General features: G+C 47.5%; 1 protein-coding gene and 1 pseudogene across 1 annotated transcript in view; one reads left to right on the top strand and one right to left on the bottom strand.

Moving 5' to 3' along the window:
- The first annotated feature begins 352 nt into the window (after nucleotides 1–352).
- LOC144507402 (U2 spliceosomal RNA) lies at nucleotides 353–558 on the top strand (annotated as a pseudogene).
- Nucleotides 559–8,575: 8,017 nt separating this feature from the next.
- ppp1r14d (protein phosphatase 1 regulatory inhibitor subunit 14D) overlaps nucleotides 8,576–25,992 on the bottom strand; it is a 47,585-nt gene continuing 30,168 nt past the window's right edge. Inside the window, exons 2-4 of the mRNA XM_078233162.1 lie at nucleotides 21,945–22,025; nucleotides 14,034–14,066; nucleotides 8,576–8,904 (exon numbers count right to left, since the gene is read on the bottom strand). Of these exons, the coding sequence (XP_078089288.1) occupies nucleotides 8,836–8,904; nucleotides 14,034–14,066; nucleotides 21,945–22,025 (183 nt within the window). The 3' untranslated portion in view covers nucleotides 8,576–8,835. The remainder of the gene's footprint in view (nucleotides 8,905–14,033; nucleotides 14,067–21,944; nucleotides 22,026–25,992) is intronic.

Below are 25,992 nucleotides of genomic sequence, written 5' to 3' on the forward strand. Positions count from 1 at the left end.
GGACTTCAGTTGTGCCTTTGTCCTGCCTGGACCACCGTTGTGTGTTGTCATGCCTGGGCACATCCCCTGCCGGCTTGGCTCCTCCCCTTGTCACCTAGTGTAAGGGTGGCTGTCTCCTCCCCCTTGTTCAGTTCGGGTCGGTTACCTGTTGGGATGTGCTCCTAGTTCTGTAATGAATAAAAGCCTACAGTTGTATTGGCACACAAGTAGTCTTTCGCCTAACTGATAGCGCATCAGGGAGAGAGAGCATTCAGGCATTTAGTGAAGATAGAATGGGAGTGTGAGTTTAATGATTGGCTGATTGGTGATAAGAAAGAGGTGGGAGAAATGATCCAGTGGAATAAATGAACACATCGCTTCTCGGCCTTTTGGCTAAGATCAAGTGTAGTATCGGATCTGCACTTGGTTGAGGTCATTGGGTTACGCTGGGGCTTCATATGTTTCATATGAAGCAATTTTTAAAAGCGGCATCTCGGCCTTTTTGGCTAAGATGCAAATGAGCTCAAGTCTTGGAGGAGGATCCTCCCCCTTCTCCAATCAGCTTGGCTCATGTAGATCAGGCCCAGGACAGGGTGGTTTTGGTCGCTCGCCCTGTCTTGTCGGCCTGGATCTGAAATGTCTCAACTTGTTGAGACTCTGAATTGGATTTGATTTGATTGAATTGGAAAAGTATAAATAAATAAATGAACACTTCAAAGGAAAGGAACAGATCAGCGAGGTACAGATGGGATGTGGGAAGTGAACAGGGTAATAAAAGAGACATTATGGAAGAGATGATAGCAGACAGAGTAGGACAGGATTAAAGGTGGATTCATTTGGTGAATACAGAGAACAACAATGGTAATAAAAAGAGACATTTAAAGGGATTCTAAGAAGTAAAACGCAGTTTAGGTGATAGCTGTGGATGAAGGAACAAGCTTTTTAAACAAGAGATAAATAGACACTACTGGACAGTTAAAAGCTCACAATGCTGTTTTCTGAGCTTGGGATAATTCTTCACAAATGATGGTGCTATTTAAGAAGGTGAATGAGCAACCAAAATAAGTTACTGCCCGGAATTGAATTGGAAGGTTTGATTTCTGTTTCAAAGATGTTATTATGTTGTAGAAGTCGGTAAGGAAAAGAGAAATTCCAGAGGACCGCAAGAAAGTTATATTTTATGTGCAAAGACTTCTCATCAGGAAGGGGTAAGACAAATATTGGAGCCTTTTAACTATTGCAGGAATTTTGTGGAGGATTATGCTGTACTTGCCAAACCTTTACAGACCTTTACAGAACCAGATTAAGGGAGTAAAAGCTAGTAGTGAGGAAGTAGTATGGGGTGACATGGAAGCACAAGGCTTTTCAGATTTAAAACAAGCCAAAACGAGCCCCAGCCCTGGGTCTACCGGATCTTACCAAGCCATTTCACATTTTTTTGTCAGGAGAGTGACGAGTGTAAGCTGCAGTAGTAACCCAGGGCATGGGGATAGATAGATTCAGTAACCGGGGAATGCATCAATTAGAGGGCTTTAGCACGTGTCTCCTGCTACTTGTGCTGTGAAAGTGTCCAAACCACTTACCTTGATGGGAAAAATAATCCTCTACAGCCCACACACAATCGTTCAGCTTTTAGAAGCGGGGAAATTAAAAAGAGTTTCTGATGGAAGATGTTCAAAGTGGGAGGCAAATCTTTTGGCAGGAGACAAACATGTAGAGAGAGATCAGCAGAGATCTAAGAGGAAATCCAGCAGGAGGGTTAACAGTGCAAGGAATAGAGCATGAATATATAGTGGAAGTGACAGAAGGAGCGAGCAAAGAGTTAGCAAAGGAACCTCTCACTAGGGAGGGAGTGATTAATCTGTATGGAGATGGAGCCAGGCAGTATGTCAATGGCCAACCCCACACGGCATGGGCGGTGATGAATGATGAAGGAACAGTGATTGCAGGGGAACAAATCCCAGGGAGCAACTCAGGACAAGTAGCAGAATTGTTAGCTTTGACCAATGCTTTAGAATGGGATAAAGGAAAACACAGACAGTTCACAGACAGCCGATAAGCCTTCGGCGTAGTCCATGACTACATGACAGCTTGGGAAAGAAGGGGATTTGTAACATCTAGCGGGGGACATACCCAGCATGAACATCTAATCAGGAATTTATTTCAGGCAGCTCACAGTCCCTTAGAAGCTGCAGTAATAAATGTACAGGCCCATTGGAGGATTTCCACCCAGGCCCAAGAAGAAAATAGCAGAGCAGATGAGGCAGCTAAAAACCTATTGGAACCGAATTTGGAAGGAATCCAAACAGCAAGAATCCCAACAGCAGCACAAGCCAGGGAATCACAGATATTGATGTGAAACAGATTCAGGAACAGGCGTCAGAGGAAGAGAAACTGGAATGGGAATAACATGGAGGACAGAGAGGTCAAGACAGCGTATGGAGAAGGGAAGACAGAATAGCCCCAGAAGTAATACAACAGATATGGAGGCATATCGTGGATTAGCACTCATGGGCAGGGACCGCATGTACAATCTTGTCAAAGGTGCTTGCAGTGCACTCTAGTGGAACCAGGTTGTCCCTGCAAGGCCAAGATGGAAAATCAACTACGGCCTAAAGAACCATGGGAAAAGTTACAGATGGATTTTACAGGGCCCTTGCCCAGAGTACAAGGAAAGACCTGTTACCTGGTAATTATTGATCAGTTTACTCGGTGGGTAGAGGAATTCCCATGCAGAGATGTTACAGTCAAAACAGTGGCTTTGATATTAGTAAATGAGGTAATACCCAGGTGGGGTACGCCTCTTCAGTTAGATTCAGACCAGAAAACCCACTTCACAGGGAAAGCTTTAAGAGAAGCCTGTAAAATATTGGGAATAAAGCAAATATTTCACATACCACACCACCCCCAGAGTTCAGGAATGGTAGAACGGCTGAACAGGATGTGAAAGAGCAGTCTCGCCAAGGCTATTTTGCAGGAAGGAAACAACTGGGTGCAAACTTTTCCTGCAATATTGTTATGACAAAGAGCTACTCCTTCTCGAGGAACAGGGTTCACCCCTTTTGAACTGATGGTGGGAAGAGCAATGCGCCTCCCAGAGGATGCGACATCAGGTGGGGGTGAACTTATCAGCGCAGTGTTTCAGTGCACGAGATATTTAATTAATCGGTTACATTCTCTTAAAGGACAGGTGGTTATCCTACAGCAGCACAGAGACTGGACGAAACTAGCAGAAGAGAACACGCATAAGTTACTTACACCAGGGGATAAGGTAATGGTGAAACGTATGACAGACAGAAAAGGGCTGGGGTCAAGTGGGGAGGTCCTCAACGTTATCATCGCAGGACAAACATGTGCCCTCATTGATGAGAACCCCAGGCCGCGGTGGTGACACTGGACTCACTTAAAACCTTATCTCAATAAGGTTTGATGTCTCAATAAGTAATCCTGAAGGGGTAAGTATCAGTAGATCACCCCAGTGGATTTATAATCCTACTGAACACGGGGTAATAATGGCTCTTGTAGTAGCTTGAGAACTTTGCTGGGGTAATTTGAATTTGTAGATTAGCAATTAGATTAAGCCGGATAATAGCGCAAAATAATCAGGGTAGCATTAGAGGGGAAGAGATAGGAATGATTGAATTAATAAGGAACTAACTTAATGCTGCGAAGCATCAGACTTATGTTTTATAAAGTTGTGAGAGCTCTTGAAAAAAGAAGACAACCAAGCCCAAGTCACATCCCAGCGGCAAGACAACGGGACTGCACCCAACATTGATGACAAGGAGACCACACCAAGTATACCGTGATGTAATGCGAGATATAATTGAATTTTGCTGGTTTAAAATTGACTAACAGTCGAAACTTGTATAAAGGGAGAATTATGGTAATTTTTATAACGAATGTATGTGTTTCCATTTTTTTTCTAGCATTGAATATGCAGATATTGGCTCAAACGGGACCAGCATCTAAGATCATTCAGCATCTTCATCAGGAAACACAGATTAATACTTATATTTGACACACACACGAGGATATTTCATATTAGAATTCTTAAGTTAGGAGGTAAGGGAGTAGTTTTACAACAGTGAGGCCTGTGCAGGAAGGTTAACTGTACGTAGAGGTACACACTTGTTTATAATAGGATCAGTTCCTAGTCTGGATTTAAAGCAGCATCTACACCGAGAGAAATCTATTGCACAGAGAAGTTGGGAAGTTCTGGGAAAAACTTGGGGTAAGCGAAAGTGATTATACAGTAAGCCCAAGCAGTGTGCTCTGCCTGAACCCACCCAGTAACGACCAGTCATCGTAGTACTTCAGTGAACCATAATATCCAACTTAAAAATGGTACATTGGACTCGTGGAGATACGTACACTTGGCTCCCTGTTGGATGGAAGGGATCTTGTTACCCTAAAGAAATTTCCACACATATATAAATTCCCTCGTCTGCCAAGTCGCGGCGAGCTATGACAGAATGAGAATGTTTTCGGCATAATATTTACCCAGCATAATATGGAGTGGTTAGAACAATGAGAGATAATTGTGCGCTCCAGTGGGAACAAGTTGCCAATACAGAAGCTGCTCTCGCGATGATCAATGGTGAGATAGTTGCCATGCATACAGAGGGATTATAATAGCATTGGATAGTGTCTTGGCAGCAAGGGGAGGGACATGTGCAGTAATTGGATCAGTGTGTTGCACTTACATACCAGACAGTTCGACAAACATAACTAATCTGGTTGTACACATCAAGAAGGAGGTGGGGAAACTCAAAGACCTTGAACCATTTACCTTGCATGGTTGGCTGTCAAGCTGGATAGGCTCTCTGGGAACATCGACCCTGGAAGGGATTATATTATTTTCATTGTGATCCTAGTAGTTATTGTATACCTGATCAAATATGGAAGTGCACAACTTTCTAAGTCCACAAGAGGAACATCAAAAGTTGAAATACTTTGTAAAGACTAAGATCAGTTACTTACATACATCAATTTAGTGGCCTTAGTTGGTCGTTGGCCAATGGCCAAAAGGGGGGACTGATGTAGGGAGGTTAATTAGGCTAATGAACACATAACCATAGATTTAGGAACACTAACATGATGCTAATTTTAGAATGAATGATCTTGGACTATGGGAACATAAGCCAGCCAAGGGCTGTTGCCATAGAAGACAGCTCTGTAGGATTAACAAATATTTCACATTTAAAACATGTTTTTTGAATTTACAAGATGGATGTGTTACATTTTGTGAAACTTCAGTCAGTGATAAAATACAGCAGGCCCTGGTAGGAGAGGAAAGGAACAATAGATCCACTGAAAGCAGTAAAGCTATCAGCAGTGGTCAGGAACAAGATGGCTCCCAATGCTAGCCTTATGAATACAGTTATACAACTCCGAGAGATAACGCAGGTGGCGAACAGACATGAAGAATTTCTCAGGGTCGGATGAAAATCACATGTGCTCAATTCGGTGGGAATCATTTCACTGTCCAGTGTCCCATATTGCTGGGCAACAGAAGGGAGGTAACGTCCGTAATTTAATAACAAATGAAACCCCATTAGGTCATGATGTGTATTGTTATTGGCTGGAGTTAATGACAGGATGATTATTGACTGATTTGTGTTCATGTTCACCGGAAAGGTGGGCAATATGATTTTGAGGAATCTACAATTGCCCTCACTGGGGCATTGTTCTTCAGACTGATATCCGGCTGCCCGCATTCTATACCTTGAGTGCGCGGCTTCCTCATATCATTCTCCCTTTTGATTGTTTGGTTAAATAAAGTCACGTCGTCTTCATCAATACACTGCATTTTGAGTCTTTGTATTTAGCTCAAGTCTGAGCAAATAAATAGCCTCGAGATGAAATGCCCGTCAACAATTCTAATACGACATTCTCATTCCCGTCCTACGGGGTTATTTAAACCTTTCCCTGTGCCACTAGCTAACCACCTCATGAGATCATTTGCTTCGGCCCTGTTGAGGTGCGACCTGTCCAGTCTGTACAGGTACAGCTTCTGTCAGAGCCAGTCCCAGTGTCCCAGGAATCTAAAGCCCTCCCTCCCGCACCATCTCTCTATTCTAAGCCTCTGTTAGCTCTTAGATAAAAGTAAAATACTTATTCCTCAGCTTTGCTTTCACTGAACACTGGCCTTTGTTCCCGCTATTAACACATTCTGCTATCTTACCTTTATGCTGCTATTAGCACCTTCTTTCATCCTTAATGCCAACATGTCTATGTCTTGTGTCCATGACATCTTTAGCTCTGACCTATCCCTGACCTTCTATTCTGCTCCACCTGCTCCAACACCCCTCTTGCCTCCACTCCCAACTATATAATTCATCACATTCCTACCTCTCTTCAGCTCCAAAGAAGTCACATGGACGCGAAACGTTAACTCTGTTTCTCTCTCCGCAGATGCTGCCAGACCTGCTGAGATTTTCCAGCACTTTCTTTTGCTCTGTCCCGCTTTCATAAACCCCTCTAAATCTCTCTTTCTACGTTTGCTGCTGGTGCCAGTATGAACCCGTGGCCACTGGATGTCCATCCTTACCCCTCAGAATGCTCTGCAGAATTTCAATGACCTCCTTGACCCTGGCACCAGGCTGGCAACATACCATCCAAGATTCATGTCAGTGGCCACCTACAGAAATGCCCGTCTCATCCCTTGACGACCAGCTCTCCTATCACTATTGTTCCCAGTCTGCCCCCTGTATAGCTGAGCCAAACCGAGTGCTAAGAACTTGGCAACGGCATTACACCCCAGAAGAGCCACCAATGTCAACAGTATTCACCACAGGGGAGTATGGTGCGCTCTGGGGGGGGAGAGGGAGAGGTTCCTGTGCCACCTGCTGGTCCTCTTTGACTGCCTGGCAGGTCACCCATTCTCCCCCTGCCTGTGCACCGTGCCGCACTTTCAGCTGGCAGATTCACCGCAGTGATGGCAAACTCTGAAACCTATAACTTGAGCTTATCCAGCTCATGACATGTTTGTCTGCCACTCAAAGAAAAATGTGCAGAGGTGAGCTGTTCCCTCCCCTCGTGGCATTGAGTCCAACACACAAGAGCAGGAGGATCCCAGGGGTCTGTCCCTGACCTCAGCGTTGACTGTTACTGGCGTGTGACCTTACCTCACTGCAGAGTGTTTGGAAGGCTCCAGTGCTTGACCTCCATCCAGGTCATCCACTGCGGGCATGCGGGATGTGGGGACGGGAGCGGGGCATTCAGCTGAGTCAGGAATTAGGTGGGGTGGGGTGGGTGGGGACTACAGTGGCTGCTTCACCGATCAGGAGGGGCCATCTTGGCTGACTATATTTTTTTATGTACCCACCTCTCCTGACGGGATGCTGAGATACGCATCGCCGTGGGGCTGACTGTCCATCTCAGATCCAATCCGCTCCCACAGGTACAGGGTAGGAATTCCCAATTCAGTCCTATATCCAGTGGGATACTCGATTTATTGACTGCCGGCACCCACTGGGAGGAGGCAGGGGGAACAACCCTGTGGCAATTCTCTCCGGCCAACACCTGTTGGCTGCCCTCTGATGTGAGCCTCTCAAATCTGCCCCTTCTAGAATTTTCCATATTTACCCCTCATGTAGCTTTGGGTTTCGCTCATGGGCGGCACGGTGGCACAATGATTAGCACTGTTGCCTCGCAGCGCCAGGAACCTGGGTTCAATTCCAGCCTCGGGTGACTGTGTTTAGTTTCACGTTCTCCCCGTGTCTGTGTGGGTTTCCTCCCACAGTCCAAAGATGTGTAGGTTAGGGGGATTAGCCATGGTAAATGTGTGGGGCTATTGGGATAGGGCAGGGGAGAGGACCCCTGGTAAGTTACTCTGTCAGAGTCGGTGCAGACTCGATGGGCTGAATGCCCTCTTCTGCATTGTAGAGATTCGATGATTCATCATTTAAATAATGATGTGGAGATGCCTGCTGTGGATTGGGGTAGCTACAGTGAGCTCCACTCACCTGCTGAAGGGGCAGCGCTCCGAAAGCTCGTGATTCCTGTTGGACTTTAACCTGGTGTTGTGAGACTTCTTATGTTTAAGTAATGAACTATCTTGTATTTCTGTCTTGTCCTCAGGATATCCCAAAACACTTGACAGCCAATGAATCATTTTTGAAGTGTAGTCACTCTTATAATGGTGGTGGGGGGGGTGGAGGGAGGGGGGTGAGGAACATAGTGGCCAATTTACACAGGAGGCACCCACCACCACTCTGATCATGACCAAGTTTTTTTGGTTGTTTGATTGGGAGATAAATTTTGGCCAGGACACCGGGAGTAACAAGCAAGTAACATCTGCAATTCTCCAGCCCTCTGACACCACCCCTGTGTCTGAGGTGAGTTGGTTCCTGGAGATTAGAGGAATAGTGCCATGGGATCTTTTAACATCTACTTGAGCGGGCCTCTCTTTAATGTCCCACACAAAACATGGCACCTCTGACAGTGCAGCACTCCCTCAATGCTGCACTGGGATTGACGGCCTGGATTGTGTGCTGAACTCCCTGGCGTGGGACTCGAATCTGTGACCTTTCAACCCCAAATAAGAGGCTGGCATTTAGCAAGGCCCGAGGCCTAGGCCTATTTGGCTTGAGCGACAGCGGAGCAGAAATTACACTTACACGTCATATTTTATTAACATTTTAACAAAAAAAAATCCATAAATAGCCACAGACGTATCCCGCTCGGTGTCTGTTTTCATTTTAAAAACCCGCGAATTTGACCCCACAGCCTGACAGTTAGTTCAGTCCCGTGATTGGTCCCTTTTGTTGACCAAAACATGGGGAGGGCAAGTCTGATCACATGCTCCGTTCCGCCGCTGCAACTCCGCTCCGTTGATGGTGGCACTCTGTGTCACTTCTTCTGAGAGACCGTCATTTTCCGAAGGCCCTTTATTCGAATCAGCAGCTCGTTAATAAAATCCTGGACCGGGGCGGGTGGAAAAAGAAAAGACGTTGTTACTCTCAGAGTTTTCCCTTCTCAATGGGGAATGTTGATGTGAGGCAACAGTGCTAACCACTGTGCTAAGCGTTTGAGGTGATAGATATGAATAAATTGATTTTAATTCACTGCCCTCTGTAAATTTGAGCCCCTCTGGACCCCACCATGGAAGGAATATTCCCATCCCGCCCACCACGGGAATTGTGCGGTGGCACGTTGGCACAGTGGTTAGCACTGCTGCCTCACAGCGCCAAGGACCCGGGTTCGATTCCCGGCTTGGGTCACTGTCTGTGTGGAGTTTGCACATTCTCCCTGTGTCTGCGTGGGTTTCCTCCGGGTGCTCCGGTTTCCTCCCACAGTCCAAAGATGTGCAGGTTAGGTTGATTGGCCATGCTAAATTGCCTGTTAATGTCCCGAGATGTGTAGGTTAGAGGGATTAGTGCAGTAAATGTGTGGGGTTACGGGGATAGGGCCTGGGTGGGAGAGTTGTTGGTGCAGACTCGATGGGCTGAATGGCCTCCTTCTGTAGGGTTTCTATGGTTTCTATTTCTATGACAGGGATCATGTAAAGGTCTGTTGACCTCAGGTGGGATTTTCCGGCCTTGAGGTGAGCGTGCCTGGAAAATCTCACCCCATGTCCTGTTTATCCATCACCCCTGCGCTCGCTGACCCTACATTGATTCCCACAAGCAACCCCTCAATTGTAAAATTCTCACCCTTGTTTCCCTATCCTTCCTGTGCCCCACCCATTCTCCTCACAAATTATTGCACTGTCTGCATTCCTGCCATCCTAGCCTCTTGACCATCCCTCCCCTCCTCCGTTGGCCATCGTGCCTTCGGCTGCCTCGGTCCTGAGCTCCGGAATTCCCTTCCTAAACCTCTCTGCCTCTGCTTCCTCCTTTAAGCCCTTCTTTAAAGCCCATCTTATTGACCAAGCTTTTAGCCCTAGTATCCCGTTTCTTTGGCACGGTCTCAACCTTTATCACGGTGGTACAGTGGTTAGCCCTGCTGCCTCACAGCGCCAAGGACCGGGGTTCAATTCCGGCCTCGGGTCACTGTCTGTGTAGAGTTTGCACGTTCTCCCCGTGTCTGCGTGGGTTTCCTCCAGGTGCTCCGGTTTCCTCCCACAGTCTGAAAGATGTGTGGGTTAGGTTGATTGGCCATGCCAAATTGTGTCAGGGGGATTAGTAGGGTAAATATGTGGAGTTACAGGAATATTCTGGTGTCCTCAGGATATCCCAAAACACTTGGTGGGATTGTGGTTGGTACAGACTGGGATTTTTTAGATGGGCTGAATGGCCTCCTTCCGCACTGTAGCGATTCTATCAAGATTGATCCAATGTTTAATTTTGTGACTTTTAAGGGGCATCTGAACAAATTAATGAATGGGATGGGAATAGAGAGATATGGTCCCCTGAAGGGTAGGGGGTTTTAGTACAGGCGGGCAGTATGATCGATGCAGGCTTGGAGGGCAGGAGGGCCTGTTCCTGTGCTGTAATTTTCTTAATAAAACCAAAAGAGAAAATGCTGGAAAATCTCAGCAGGTCTGGCAGCCTCTGTAAGGAGAGAAAAGAGCTGATGTTTCGAGTCCAGATCACCCTTTGTCAAAGCGTAATTTTGTAATTTTCTTTGTTCTTTGTCTGATGGGCCAGGACTTTTCAGGTGGTGGGGTTTCCCTTCCCGAAGCATGAGGGGTCCATCTACTCCGCATCCATTTCACACTCAAATAGGTGTTACTTGGCTGGAGGTGGGAAGTCTGCCCCTCGCTTAATGGAAGTCCCACCTTAGTGCTGCGGTCTCAACAGCGCCAGAAGCTGCAGTGGACAGGACGGGGACTGCGTGTAATCCCCCAGAGTCCAGGACTAAAGTATGCTCTGGTGGTCTCAGGACAAGAATGGCGGGGGAGGCCTGGAGGTGGGCAGAGAGGCATTGGTGTATTGGCAGAGAGTCTCGAATGGGGTGGGAATGTGTTGTGGTCATGGGATGGGAGGAGGTCCTGCAGTTACTAGACTTTAAGAAGGAGAGGGGGCTACCCAGAGTTAAAAAGGGGCTTGCTGGTGAGTGGCATGGTGGCACAGTGGTTAGCACTGCTGCCTCACAGCACCAGGGACCCGGGTTCAATTCTGGCCTCGGGTGACTGCGCGGAGTCTGCATGTTCTCCCCATGTCTGCGTGGGTTTCCTCCGGGTGCTCCGGTTTCCTCCCACACTCCAAAGACGAGCTGTTAGGTGGATTGGTCATGCTAAATTGCCCCTTCGTGTATCATGATGTGTAGATTAGGGGGATTAGCAGAGTAAATGCGTGGGGCTGGACCTGGGCCTGGGTAAGATGCTGTGTCAAAGAGTGAATGCCGACTCGATGGGCCGAATGGCCTCCCTCTGCACTGTCGGGATTCTGTGATAATAAGTGGCTACTTAAGGGCATGAATTGGGCTAAGGGCAGGCAGCCCATCTGAGGCTGCGTCTGCCCCAGTGTTAAATTGCTGAGAGGTCGGGGTAGGTGGGAACTCCAGGCCTCCCCCACCGCCCTTGCCCTGAGACCACCAAAACATACTTTATTCCTGGACTCCGGGGATTGCACGCAATCTCCAGAGTCCAGGAATGTGGGTGGGGATTGTGTTTTCAGATTTAATTTGATACTGGGGAGAGAAAGGCACCAAGACTTGAAAGATAGAGCAGCCGGGAATTTCTGGATCTCCGCAACGTAAGTCGGAACGCTCCAGCCGTTCCCGCCTCCGCCACTGCTGCCAGCAGGAATTTGGTGCTCAGCCAGAACTTCATGCAGTGCAGCGAGACTGGAGAACCCCAGCTCTGGGCGAGGTTGGAGAATCCAGCTCATAATTTCCGGCAATGGAGGCAGCCTACCATTGGCCCGTGCCGGAACCTTCCATTCTGCTGATGTCGAGGGGGTTTCATGTGCTCCGCACCTTTCACTGCCAGGGACTCACCATTGGAGGGATTGGAAGATTCTGCCAGCGGGAAGGGCCAGGAGATTTGGCCAGCAAGTATTATTATTATATTTTTTTGTATTACATTATGTTAAAATGTTATATTGATGTTACGTCACATGTTTTGGCCTCATACTGATCTCAGGATTGTGCACTGATGGTAAAAACAGAAAGTGCTGGCAAGAGAAACAGAGACAACAGCGGAATTTGTTCAAAAAGTTTCTAAGTATCATTGCAGCGTGAAAACGGGAGTCCTCCGGCTGCTCTTTTGACTCTGTCGATTTTTTTGACTTAGGCAGAGTCAAAGTGCACCGGGGAAGCCGGCTGCGGAACGCCATTGCGCAGGTGCCCTGATCTGACAGTGAACTGGGAGACCTCCTCCCAACCTCCACGGACATCAAACTCCCCCCCCCCTCTCTCCCCCTCCACCATCAGCGGCTTTGCTACTTTGCTCCCCCTCCCTGCCCCCCACACACCAACACAGGTCGCCAGCACTGGGGCATGAGGACCCTTTGGCTGAGTCCCCTGTCAGATCCCTGACATGCCTCCCCCCCCCCCCCCCCCCCCCTGTCAGGACCCCCTCAGTGGCCCACCCCCTTGCAGAGCCCCCCCCGTCATGCCATTGAGGAGTGGGAAGCAACCAAGCTGGACTCGATGATTACATCGAGGCGGCACGGCGGCACAGTGGTTAGCACTGATAAATTGCCCCTTAGTGTCAGGGGGGTTAGCAGGGTAAATATGTGAGGTTATGGGGATGGGGCCTGGATGGGATTGCAGACTCAATGGGCCGAATGGCCTCCTTCTGCACTGTAGATTCTACGATTCTATGTCAATGCAGTCAAATCTCTGTTAACAGACCCTGCTCCCTCTCTGGGCGCTGAGCCGCTCTCTCCGGTGAGTTGAGATGGTAAGATCACGCCCAACATTTCCGGTCCAGCGTGACCCCGGAGAATATCCGACTCGGAATGTTAGCTCTGTTAATGTTAGCAACAGATGTTGCCAGACTTGCTGAGTTTTCCCAGCACTTCCTGTTTTTATTCCAGATATTCAGAATCCACAGTATTTTGCCTTTATTTCAGTGCATGGGTATTCTTTGGTCTTGGTAACCTTTCTACATTTCAGCAACAAGCTGCCCTCCGTTGATGCAGAGACAGGTACTGAAGTTTCCTGGGCTGATGATGCTTTGCATTTCAACAAGTGACAGCAAGGGGGCAACCTCGCACCATTTTAGCTTCACACATGCGCTGCAGCTAAAAATATTGCCATTGCTTTTGTACAAAGCATCTACAGTACAGAACCAGGCCATTCGATTCAATACAACTCACCTCCCACCTTACGTCACATCAGCATAATCTCCTAATTCTTCCCTCCCTGTGTTTAATGAACTCCCCCTTAAATACATCTGCGCAATTAGCCTTGTCCAATCCATGGGGGAGTCAGTTCGACATTCTATCCACTCTGAGGAAATAAATTTCTCCTGATTGCCTTTTGGATTTTTTAATTAACTATCTGAGGCATCCCCCCGCACCCACCTGCGCGCACCCCCCCCCCCCCCCCCCCGCCCCCACGCCCCCCCCCCCCCCCCCCCCCCTTGCCGCCAGGTTTAGACAGTGGACACATCTACGCTACCAGGCAAGGTGGCACAGTGGTTAACACTGCTGCCTCACAGCACCAGGGACCCGGGTTCATTTCCTGGCCTCGGGTCACTGTCTGTGTGGAGTCTGCATGTTCTCCCCATATCTGCGTGGGTTTCATCCGAGTGCTCCGGTTTCCTCCCACAGTCTAAAAGACGAGCAGGTTAGGTGTATTGGCCATGCTAAATTCTCCCTCAGTGTACCCGAACAGGCGCCGGAGTGTGGCGACTAGGGGATTTTCACAGTAACTTCATTGCAGTGTTAATGTGAGCCTACCTGTAAATAATAAATAAACTAAACTAAAAAGCCCCAGACACACAGAACCCCACCACAGATACATTGAAACCCCCAGACACACTGAACTCCCCCCAAGACAGACTGAACTCCCCTAAGGAACATTGAACCCCCACCTAGACACATGGAACCCTGTGCACCCCACCTCCACCCCCAGACATACTAAACCCCTCACACTCCCTCTTGCTGTTTCTGTAAGTGAGGTGAATAAGAGGAAGAGGAGAAGGTTTCACTTACGTCTGTAGGTTTACAACATTCATGTAGCATCTCCTGGGAGGGGGAGAGAAAAACATATTGTCAGTTTAAAGCATAGACAACAGTCACACTGCATGAAAAAGGTCCGGCCACGTCCAGCGCCATGGTTTTCATCTTCCCTACAGGCCGTGAGTGAGAAAGAAACTGTCTGAGTGACCATCGGAGTAAAAGCCGGCTTAATGAAGTAAGCTTAATGTAAGCTTAATAGTGTAAGCGGTGGTACGGAGGGATTTGATCACCCCTGACAGGTAACACCAGACTCCGATAAGAGCGACCTAGCAGTGGGAGAGCGAGAAGGGAGAATAGAAGGCTCCAGGTGGTGAGTATAAAACTTATCTGTATTATGGTGGGATCACAAGCACAAGGACAGTGGGGACTTCCGGAATCCCTGATAAATGAGTGTATGACTGAGAGGAACAAATTCATTAAACAGATGAGAAAAGGGGGGGTGGAACTCATCCTCCCCTCTGGGCCAACAGCATAAGTGGTGGGATAAAGAAAAGAGAAACATGACAAAGAAAATAGGAGTATTGTTAATACATCAGTTAGCTGGACTGATTGAACAAGTAGTCGCCTCTACTCAGAAGTGGAGTGAGGATAAAGAAAGGATTAGGGAGTTAGAATCCAGAGTAAGGGAACGAGAGAAACAAAACCAAGTATTAGAAGAAAAGCAATGGAGAGGGGAAACCGTTCCTCTACCTCCTTATGAGTCCACACAACAGGGACTAAACGCTCTTCCAGAGGAGTGGGAAGTGCTAGAACACAACTTAGTGCTAGTAACCCAAGGGGGAACAGATACACAGCCAAAAGTAAATTATGAACCATTCACCCCAGGTGAGAGACAACAGATAATGGCTTCCCTGGGTAAATTACAACCTAGAAGCGCAAACACTAAATTCTGGGAAGAATTAGACACAATCTGGGTCGGACACCAATTACACCTGAGAGACGTACACCAGCTGGTCAGGGCAGCCTGTCCAGCAGATAAATGGAGGCAGGTAGCAGGTGGACCCGCCACTCCTCCAGCACAGGATTATAATGGGGGACAGTGGACACATGTAGTCGCCCTAACATCAGAGATAGATGCCCAACAGATACCCTTCGCCCAGTTTAAGGTAGAAATTCAGAGGGTGGTAGGGAATGCTCCTACTAACTGGAGTAGAATGACCACAACGAAACAGCTAAAAGGGGAAGGAGCTTCTGAATGTGGGGAATGGTTGTTCCAGGTACATCAGGAGTGCTCAGGACAAGGAAACCCAGGTCGAGGAGATCGAGCGTTCATCCAAGCTTTTAAGGATGAATTCTTTAGTGTTCACCAAAAAATCCTTAAAATGGGAATTCTCAGTACCCCGAACTATGATGAGTTGGTAGAATGGGCTAATGGCATACCTGGAGGTGGATAGTGTGTTTGTGTGATCTGGTTACTAGTCGAATGTAGGTGGTTGTTGTTGTATTAGATTGAGAGCAGGAGTTGTAGACTTTGTTTGTTCTTGTGGAGTGTTTATTACGGGTAATAAATGACCTTGGTTTAGCCTCAGGAGAATTGGGGAGGTGTTAAGACTGTTAAAGATTAAAGTGATAAGATTTCTTGAATTTACTTCTGTTTTGAGTTTTAATTACAGTTTGGAAGAGAGAAGAATAAAAGTGACTGTCTTAATCCAAGTTCTGTATTCTTTTATATGTTTTACTTACATCTCAGTTTAAGATGTTAAGTTTGAATGAGTGTTGGAAGCTTCCATGTGTGTCTATATGTGTTTACAAAGTTTTTGCTTTGTTGTGATTTTACAACAGTGGGTTTGATACAGAGTTTAAATAAAATTAGAAGGTAAATTGAAATTTCAAAATCAAAGTACATAAATTGAAGTTGGAAATAGCCAATTTGAATTTTGATTAAACCTGTGTTTGAATTTTGTTAAGAAAGGATTTAAACCTTGGAGGTAACCATGTGCTCTCTCCTTTGTCTTGAAGTGAAGATTATGAGAGAGTTAGTTGAGAAATTGGGAGAAGAAATTAAGTAATTTTATGGAAAGTAGATAAGCAAGAACAAAAGAATGTGGTAAATGTACTGTCTATGAGTCAGTTTAAAATATTTTAAGTTGGTGAAATGAATTGTAATTCTGCTTATTTCAAGTTCCAGCAGGAGATTAATCAATTAAATCTTAGTTGCCAATGCAAATTGCCTTTACGAATGTCTGAAAGTTTAATATTCTGTAACCTGGTTAAAATTATGTACTGCCGTTGGAATTTTATGCGCTATCTATTGTTCAAAGTTTGCCAAATATTGAGCACTGTCAAGCTTAAAATCTAGCCAGTTAAAATCAAACCAAAATGTTTCTGATTAATTAACTAGTGTGTATTGTACCTACGCTGGTTTTGATTTGGCACCTGGTGTTTTCCTCAAGTGCGGGGGTTTTGATCTGGAGCTCAGTTTAAAATTGGAAATAGATTGGATTAAAGGGGTTTGGATATCACAGTTATGGTGTGTAAAGTATGATACAACTGCTGCTTGATTATTTTTATTATACAGTATAGCACTGCTATATAGACCCAAGAATAAAATCAAACCCTGAAAAGCCTTCACCAATTTTGGATAATATAGTTATATGTTGTGTATTGATAAAACATAATTCTGTAGGAGCTTCCTGTTTTCCTCGCCATACAAATGATTAAATTAGAGATAATGTCGGGGTACATTATATAAAGATTGGAGCTGTATGGTATGTGATTTTAATGGGGAATGCGATGTTTTTTGATGAGATTATATACAAATGAATGGATGTCCAACTGCAGCCAAAAAGCCAGTGTAAAGTGTTATTTAATTCATACTAAGCTTTCTATGGAAGGGGGGTGTGTAGTTAACTGTATATTGTACAAGCTTAAACCATACAGACATCGGGGAAATTGTGGACAGAGATATTGCCCACTATACTGATGAGATTAAGAGTTACCACAAACCGGACAACCGGATTAACCCCTTATGAATTAATGACAGAATGGGCGATGATGTAGGTTCACTAAATGATGAATTCAGGAGATATGTTCTGGAACTAAGCACCCAACTAAAAGGGATGCGCAAATTGGTAAAAGACAATCTGGAACAAAGAGACACAGAGAGAGAGAGAGCTTGAAATGCTCCCTGACGGGCGGGAAGTTGCGTCCAAGTAAAAGCACTACTTGACAAACCTGGGTTCGCCCCTAAATGGGAGGGCCCCTATGAGGTTAAAATTGTGTAGTGTGCTTAATTCACAGATATGCAAGACAGTTGACCTCCAAGCAAGCTGAACGGGTTCGCGGGCAGTGGCGCGCGGGCGGTATAGCCTTTGGACCATTGTATAACGGTCGCGCGGGTTATTAGTTAAGTGATAGGATGATTTTTTTGCTGCTTCTCACGACCCTTGCCCTGCTAGTTACGGAGGGGAAGCATAGATGGAATTGTGTAGACTTGGGGACAGAGCATCGCAAGCATCTCAGTAACGATGGCTCTGTCTATTGTAACCTTCCGACACATGGAATAAGTCCCTGGGAGGTAACCTGTAGGGACCGCTGCTTGGGATTCCTTAACCATGCCATATTGCCAACTCTGTTGGAGGGGCGAGGTGATTGGGGTCTCCCGTGCAATGTAACATGGTGTAACTGGAATTTTTGGTGTTTAGCTGAGGGACTGGGATGGATCTGTACCCGGCAACCGCAGAGGGCTCGGGGGGATGTGTACATTAACACGAGATTTGATCGATCCAAGCGATCATTGTACCAATCCTCTAAAATCCGACCCTATCACATGAACATTTTCATGTCTCACTTGTATGTATTGCAGTCAAAATATTGAGCAAGTGCTGGGTCTGCTTACATATTCCCATGCACGAAGGAAAGGGGGGAAAGTCCTTTATTCCCTATCCCTTTGTCAACTCCGGGAATAGTAGAAGGGATTTTGAATCAGAATGGAACCCAAGGCGGGACAAGGAAAGTGACATTTAAAACCCCATCAGGCATGTTGTGAAAAACCAACAAGGGGGGATCTATCTGCTTGGTAGAAATGGAACCATACTTGTTGGCCGTAGCTACTGTACCCAGCAGGTTAATGTCACCAGTGGTGCCTGGACTTTGGTGCAACAGATTACAATCCATAATCCATAGGGCGGCACGGTAGCACAGTGGTTAGCACTGCTGCTTCACAGCTCCAGGGACCTGGGTTCGATTCCCGGCTTGGGTCACTGTCTGTGTGGAGTTTGCACATTCTCCTCGTGTCTGCGTGGGTTTCCTCCAGGTGCTCCGGTTTCCTCCCACACTCCAAAGATGTGCGGGTTAGGTTGATTGGCCATGCTAAAATTGCCCGTAGTGTCCTGGGATGCGTAGGTTAGAGGGATATGGGGGTAGGGCCTGGGTGGGATTGTGGTCGGTGCAGACTCGATGGGCCGAATGGCCTCTTCCTGTGCTGTAGGGTTTCTAAGTTCTAAGTTCCATTGCCCCATTGCTGATGTCCTGGTCAGCCTCTCCTCTACTAATATGAGCAGCATGACTGCATATGATGGTACCTGTTTTGTCTGTGGAAACAATGCCGACCCATGGCTTCCTTGGGATCGTGTTATTTGGCATATGTGGTGCCCTATATTCACCATTAGTGAGGCAGAACGGTTCTTTATGATAGCCTTCCCACTTTATGGGACAGCAAAAGCAGCACAGGAACTTATACATATGGCCTCGACCTTGGAGAGAATTGCGAATGAAACTAGAGACGGGTTCGAGGAGATGACCACAGCCTTCTCTGAAGTATCAGCCGAGGTTGTAGCTATCCAGACTGTTGCTTTACAGAACCGATTGGCACTTGATTATGTGTTGGCTTTCCAGGGAGGAACGTGCGCTATAATTGAATCCGAATGCTGCACGTAAATCCCAGATGTTTCGGAAAATATAACTCGTTTGGCAGAGCATATCAAACGAGTGGCGATGACAATACAAGATGAAGGGAACCAATATCATAATTACAACCCTCCAGGATGGCTAGGGCAATGGTTCGGGTCGTGGGGATCATATCTGATGCATGGGTTGATTGTATTGATTGTCATTGTTATTGCTTGTTGTATTTATATGACATTATTGAACGAACAGCCCGAATTATGCCGAGTGCAAGTGTACAGCCAGAAGGGACAGTCTTCCTGACGAAGGAGGTAGGCCCATATATATTGGTAACCTTTGGCTCTGAATTGGTCATGGGGCCATGTTTGAACTTGTCCCCGACCAAAAGGGGGGATTGAAGAAGGGAAAGGGTTAATGTTTTTTGTACTCAATGTATTTTGTACCTAAAGGGTTAATGTATTTTGTACCTAAAAGGTTGAACTTTGTACTTAGAATGTATCACAAGCATAACCCTTCATTGTGGGCAATCTCCTCAGGTTTATACTGTTGTTGACATGAATAAAGTTATTCTTGTTTGTACTGCTTCTGACATTAATACCAGTTAACATTTATTCTTATAACAATAGATAGTCAAATGTAAATGCAAATGTGAATGTGTTTGCAGACACGCAAGTCTTACCTTTTCTACAGGCTTGCGTGGTAAATGTAAATGGAAGAGAGCATTACAGATGTGGGGCATGATAACGGCGTTTAAAGGAGGACTCCCACTGGGCCAGCTACATTGTGCCGGTAACTTCAAAGGAAAGGCCGTGGAAGAGCAGGAAACCTAAGACTGTATCGGGGACTACGGCTGCCAGAGAACTGCTGCTTCGTGATCAAGGACTGTTGTATGGACCTTGATTCATGACCAGACCTGTGTTTGTGTCGTGACTGGTGCTGGGAGCCATAATGTATATATATCCCCACTTTTCTGTGTTCAGAGAGAACTTTGGCTTCCGCTTTTAAGGGGTCAAGTTCTCCCGCAAGCTTGTGAGAATAAAGCCTTACTGTATTTTGACTCAGACTAGTCTCAGAGGTATTTTTACCAACTTCAGGCCGTTTTCCCACTTGCAGCCTTGCCTGGTGGACCAAGCTGTGAAGAAGCATTGCAACATTGGAATAGAGGACTAGGCCCCTCCTTGCGGACACCACCATGTTTTAACAGGGAACAGGAGACAATGGGATAAATGCAGATAGGCGTCTATCTCTGTCTGATTCAGCTAAGGTTCTGTGTGATGTAAATTAAACAAGCCCCCCCCAGTCTTAGCTACAGGATCGTTTGTTCCTCTTACGGAGAAATAAAGCAGCCCTTTGATTGGTACCTGACCTCCTCTCTTCAGTTAGCCTCTGGGCTCTGCGGACACAGAAATCTAAGACAAGCCTCTCGTGTAGAGGACACCTCTGGCTGCCGGCAGGACGCACCATTGATCCAATTCCCCCTCTCTCACCTGTTCACTGCATGGCTGTGCAATTCAATTATTACCAAACAAATAACCCCCCCCTTCCCCCCCATCAGCCGGAATGAGTAACGTGGCTGAACCCAAATAGGGAGCTGGGCGGATCCAGATTCAGAACTGGGCCCAGTGCCAGTCAGACCCTGGGCGGAGTTTCCTTCGCAGGCCAATGAGAGACATGTTTGCTTTAAGGTCAGAAATGGGGGGGTTGAGGGAGGAAGGTGGTGTTGGGGGGGGGGGGGAGGGTGGGGGGAAGTGGGAAGCGAACTAAAGCTAAGATTTCCACCCTTCATTGACAGGGAGCCACCTTTCCTGTCCAGCAAAGGGTGACAGACAGGCTCTGGAAGTTGCAGGACCCAATTGTTATTTATGTATGCAGGGGTGTGGCTCCTTTAAGAGGATGGATCAGGTAACCTGGGATGTGGGGGGGGGGGGGGGGGGGAGGGCGGAGGGGGAGACGGCGGGGTGTCACCTATCTGCCTGGGAAACCGCCCCCACAGGCAGTCAAGGGCTGGAGGGCGAGGGGTGCTGTTCATCAATAAACCCTACTGTTCCTGTGGCTTGCCTTTCCGTGTGACTTCTTTGGAGTATCCACCCCCGGTAGTTACAGACTTAAAACCAATCAAAGGCCTTCCATGCTTCAGAAGATCAAGAAGTAAAAGGTAAGTAATGGGAGGGAGTCTCGACAGGGTAATGTTCCCTCATCCCCTTAAAACAAAACACACAACAGGCAGCTTTGGCCACCACTGTGCCTAGAGGGGTCAGCAACCCCTCTACAGCGTCGCCATTGGCTATGCCTCCCAACCCAGGCAGGCAGGCAGGCAGAGGGGTCTATAGGTCTGCTTGGAGCACTGCCCTCCATACCCATCTGACCTCCTGACCTGCCCACTGGGTACTCGTCTCCAGACTTGTCTCCCCTGCCCACACCCCCCCCTCTTCCACCCTCCCCCCCCCCCCCCCCCCCATACCCCCGCCCCTCCACACTCGGGCCAGGAAATTCCAGTTGACCTCTTTAGCTTCCCAAGCCCCGAGCGTGCCTCTCCATCATACCACACGCAGGACCACAGGACCGCATTAGTATTTTCGGGTCTCCTCCACCCCCACCCGTCCCCGCCTTCATGGGGCCCTGAAAATTCAGCCCCCAGTCCTGAATGTGGTCTCGGTGGAGAAGTCCCCATCAATGGGATCATCATGGGGTGGGGAGACTGACTTTAATGGAGTCCTGAAGACCCGTCAATGGGGTTGCGGTGTGGACATTGAGGGATTTTATGCCCTCGCTCATCTTGAAAATCCCGCCTGAGGTCAACAGGCCTTTCCATGTCCACTCCCCACCCACCGGCACCCCCCCCCCCCCCTCCCCCCCGCAACCCCCCAACTCCGGTTTCCGTGGCAGGCAGGACAGTAAAATTCCAGCCTGTCTCTTTAATTGGTTCCTAGTGCAGAGAGTCTCTGTGCAGAATAAATGAAACGGAATGGAATGGCGGATTTGGATTTGAGGCCGGAATGCTTTCAGTTGGAAGGTAGACTTGCAGCAGCGAGCGGTTACCTGGAGTTTGGAACGCTGATCTTCATCCGAGATTTCTAGCAGCTCGTCGATGTCAATCTCCAGTTCCGGGATTTCTTCCTCCTTCGGAAAAAAGGAAAGTATTGATGGAAAACACGGGAACAGACAGCTGGGGGGGGGGGGGGGGGGGGGGGGGGGCGAGGGGGGGCCGCGGGATGTGAGGATTGGAATCCAGTCAAGCACTGGATTCCCAAGCGGTTTGTGATGCTCGTATCCTTGTGAGAGGGAATGTACTCTGCCAGATTTAGCCACACAGAACAGCCATTGCATGGCTTTTACTCAGTGTGCGCCAATGGGCAACTTGCAACCTGGGGGGGGTTCCCTTGTGCCCCGGTTCTGAGTGCGGCCCACATGACATTTTATTGACCATTCCCCAGGCGCAGGGTTGACACATTCCACTGATTTCCATCCAGGTAGATTTATTTTCCTCACGATGTGACTGAAGTGATTCGCACATCAGACAAGGGTATGTGAAGTCCGGTGCATGCTGATTGCTCACAACATTGACTGGATTCGCTCCGGATTAGCTCCGTGTAAAGGAAATTAGGGATGGGCAATAAATTCCGGCCTAGCCAGCGAGGCCCTCATCCCATAAATGAATTTTTATAGAAATTATTGATGGATTACTTTCTGATTGACTGTGAGAGCCGTGCGCTCCCTCTGAGTCCAAAATGTAAATATTTATTTTGAGTTTACCATTAGAAGTTAATAGTTCTATTAATATATAAATGATTAAACATTCTCTATTACTTAGAATCATAGAATCTCGTCAGTGCAGAAGGAGGCCATTCAGCCCATTGAGTCTCACCGGCCACAATCCCAGTAAGAAGTCTCTCAACACCAGGTTAAAGTCCAACAGGTTTATTTGGTAGCAAATACCATAAGCTTTCGGAGCACAGCTCCTACGTCAGATGGAGTGCAAATTTGCATTCTAATTAGTATTCTGTAACTTGATTTCTGTGTCTGTGCACTGTTGGAGAACAGATATCCACTCCATCTGACGAAGGAGCTGTGTTCCGAAAGCTTATGGTATTTGCTACCAAATAAACCTGTTGGGCTTTAACCTGGTGCTGTGAGACTTCTTACTGTGTTTACCCCAGTCCAACGCCGGCATCTCCACATCACAATCCCGCCCAGGCCCTATCCCTATAACTCATGCATTTACCCTGCTAGTCCCCCCGTCACTAAGGGGCAATTTAACACGGCCAATCAACCTAACCCGCACATCTTTAGACTGTGGGAGGAAACCGGAGCACCCGGAGGAAACCCACGCAGACATGGTGAGAACGTGCAGACTCCGAAAAGACAGTGACCCGAGCCGGGAATCGATCCCGGCTCCCTGGCACTGTGAGGCAGCAGTGCTAACCACTGCGCCGCCGTGCTGTTATGAAATATTTGGCTTTTTTCCAATGTATTTAATCTTACTCATGGGATCGTGGTTGGAACACATTGCTGATTTCAACCCTGCAGCCCAGTGAGATGAAGGGGGGCCACTCGTGCGGCCCACTCACCAGCCGAGGTTGCCCATCACTGGTCTGGTCTCTTCCACAGCACTGAGCTGTGCTGGTATTTGTGCTGTGTAGAAGCATGATTGGTCCACCATCTGCAAATACCTCCCGGATTCGCCCCAGATTACCCCTGTGCACGGCGTGTAAGAGAAATTAGCGATGGGCAATAAACGCTCGCCTGGCCAGCGAGGCCCTCATTCCATAAATTAATCCTGAAACAAATTATTAACGGGTTGCTTTATGATTACACAGTGGACTGGGGAAATGCTGAGGGACCTCAAACCTGGAGTTAATAAGGCAGCTGATGTGCTTGAGAATGCAGCAATGCACTCAGGCCTCCACTCACCTGCCACCTACACTAACATGCTCAGGTACATACACCGATTCCCATTGATCCTTTAATCATAGAATCCCAGAAGGAGGCTATTCAGCCCATCGAGTCTGCACCGACCATAATCCCACCCAGGCCCTATCCCCGTAACGCCATGTATTTACCCTAGCTAATCCCCCGACACTAAGGGACAATTTAGCAAATTAGGCCGATCCACCTAACCCACACATCTTTGGACTGGACGAGTGGCACAGTGGCACAGTGGTTAGCACAGCGCCAGGGACCCAGGTTCAATTCCAGCCTCAGGTCACTGTCTGTGTGGCGTTTGCGCATTCTCCCCATGTCTGCATGGGTTTCCTCCGGGTGCTCTGGTTTCCTCTCTCAGTCCAAAGATGTGCAGGTTAGGTCGATTGGCCAGGATAAATTGACCCTAGTGTTGGAGGATTAGCAGGGGAAATATGTGGGATTACGGGAATAGGGCCTGGATTAGTGCAGGTTCAATGGGCCAAATGGCCTCCTTCCGCACTGTGGGATTCGAGGAAGGAAACTGGAGCACCCGGAGGAAACCCATGCAGACACAGGGAGAATGTGCAGACTCTGCACAGTCACCCAAGCCGGTAATCGAATCTGGGTCCCTGGCGCTGTGAGGCAGCAGTGCTAACCACTGTGCCACCGCGCTGCCCCTCAGTTCAGGCCCCTGACTAATATCCAGGCCATAGTCACATGCAACGAGCAACTCACAATTGTAAAGTCTCTGTAAACAATGCCAAGAGGGTGACCCTTGGCCCCAATAACTTTGTGCTGTCATGCACATCATGAAAGCGGAATTTGCTTCCTTGGCACCGAGCTCTCGTTTAAAAATTGAACATGATAAGTTATCTCGGCCTTTATTTCCAGCCTACGACTGACTTTGTCACTTTAACCAGAGGACCCTGGTGGGCCACCATTTATATTGATGAGGATTTTGTCAAAATATTAAGAGTTATTTTGATTATTTTTCCATGGGAAGGAATGCAGGAACAGGAGGAGGCCATTCAGTCCCTCAGGCCGGTTCTGTTATTAAGTTAAATATATGTCTCAATTCCATTTAGGAGCCTTTGTTCCATCTCCCTTTAAACAGTTAGTTAACAAACATCTGAACAAAGGGAAGAAATTGCTGAGGCCTTGGCCAAAATCTTTGTATCCTCTTTAGCCACGGGTGAGGTACCAGAAGATGGGAGAGTAGCTAATACTGTTCCTCTGTTTAAGAAGGGCGGAAGAGACAATCCAGGAAATTACAGCCTGTGAGCCTTACATCAGTGGTGGGGAAATTATTGGAGAAGATTCTTAAGGACAGGATGTACTCACATCTGGAAGAGAATGGCGGCACGGTGGCACAGTGGTTAGCACTGCTGTCTCACAGCATCAGGGGCCCGAATTCGATTCCCGGCTTGGGTCACTGTTTGTGAGGAGTTTGCACGTTCTCCCCGTGTCTGTGTGGGTTTCCTCCGGGTGCTCTGGTTTCCTCCCACAGTACAAAGATGTGCAGGTTAGGTGGATTGGCCATGCTAAATTGTCCCTCAGTGGACTAGCTGGGGTAAATGCATGGGGTAATGGGGATAGGGCCTGGGTGGGACTGTGGTCGGTGCAGACTCGATGGTCTGAATGCCCTCCTTCTGCACTGTTTGATTCTCTGATTATAAGAGGCTTATTAGCGATAGGCAGAATGGTTTTGTGAAGGGGAGGTCCTGTATGAGAAACTTGATTGAGTTCTTTGAGGAAGTGACAAGAAAAATTGATCAGGGCAGGGCAGTGAATGTTGTTTAAATGGACTTTAGTAAAGCCTTCGATAAGGTTCCTCATGGCAAGCTGATATGGATGGGGGAGTCATATGGGATCCAAGGTGTGCTGGTAAGATGGATACAAAACTGGCTTGAGCATAGTTTGCCCCAGTCCAACGCTGGCATCTCCACATCTTGAGCATAGAAAGCAGGGAGTAGCAGTGGAAGGGTGCTTTTCTAACTCGAGGTCTGTGTGAAGTTGTGTTCACAGTAAGAAGTTTAACAACACCAGGTTAAAGTCCAACAGGTTTATTTGGTAGCAAAAGCCACACAAGCTTTCGAAGCTCTAAGCCCCTTCTTCAGGTGAGTGGGAATTCTGTTCACAAACAGAGTTTATAAAGACACAAACTCAATTTACATGAATAATGGTT

This window comes from Mustelus asterias, chromosome 18, assembly GCF_964213995.1.
Source record: "Mustelus asterias chromosome 18, sMusAst1.hap1.1, whole genome shotgun sequence".
NCBI lineage: Eukaryota > Metazoa > Chordata > Chondrichthyes > Carcharhiniformes > Triakidae > Mustelus > Mustelus asterias.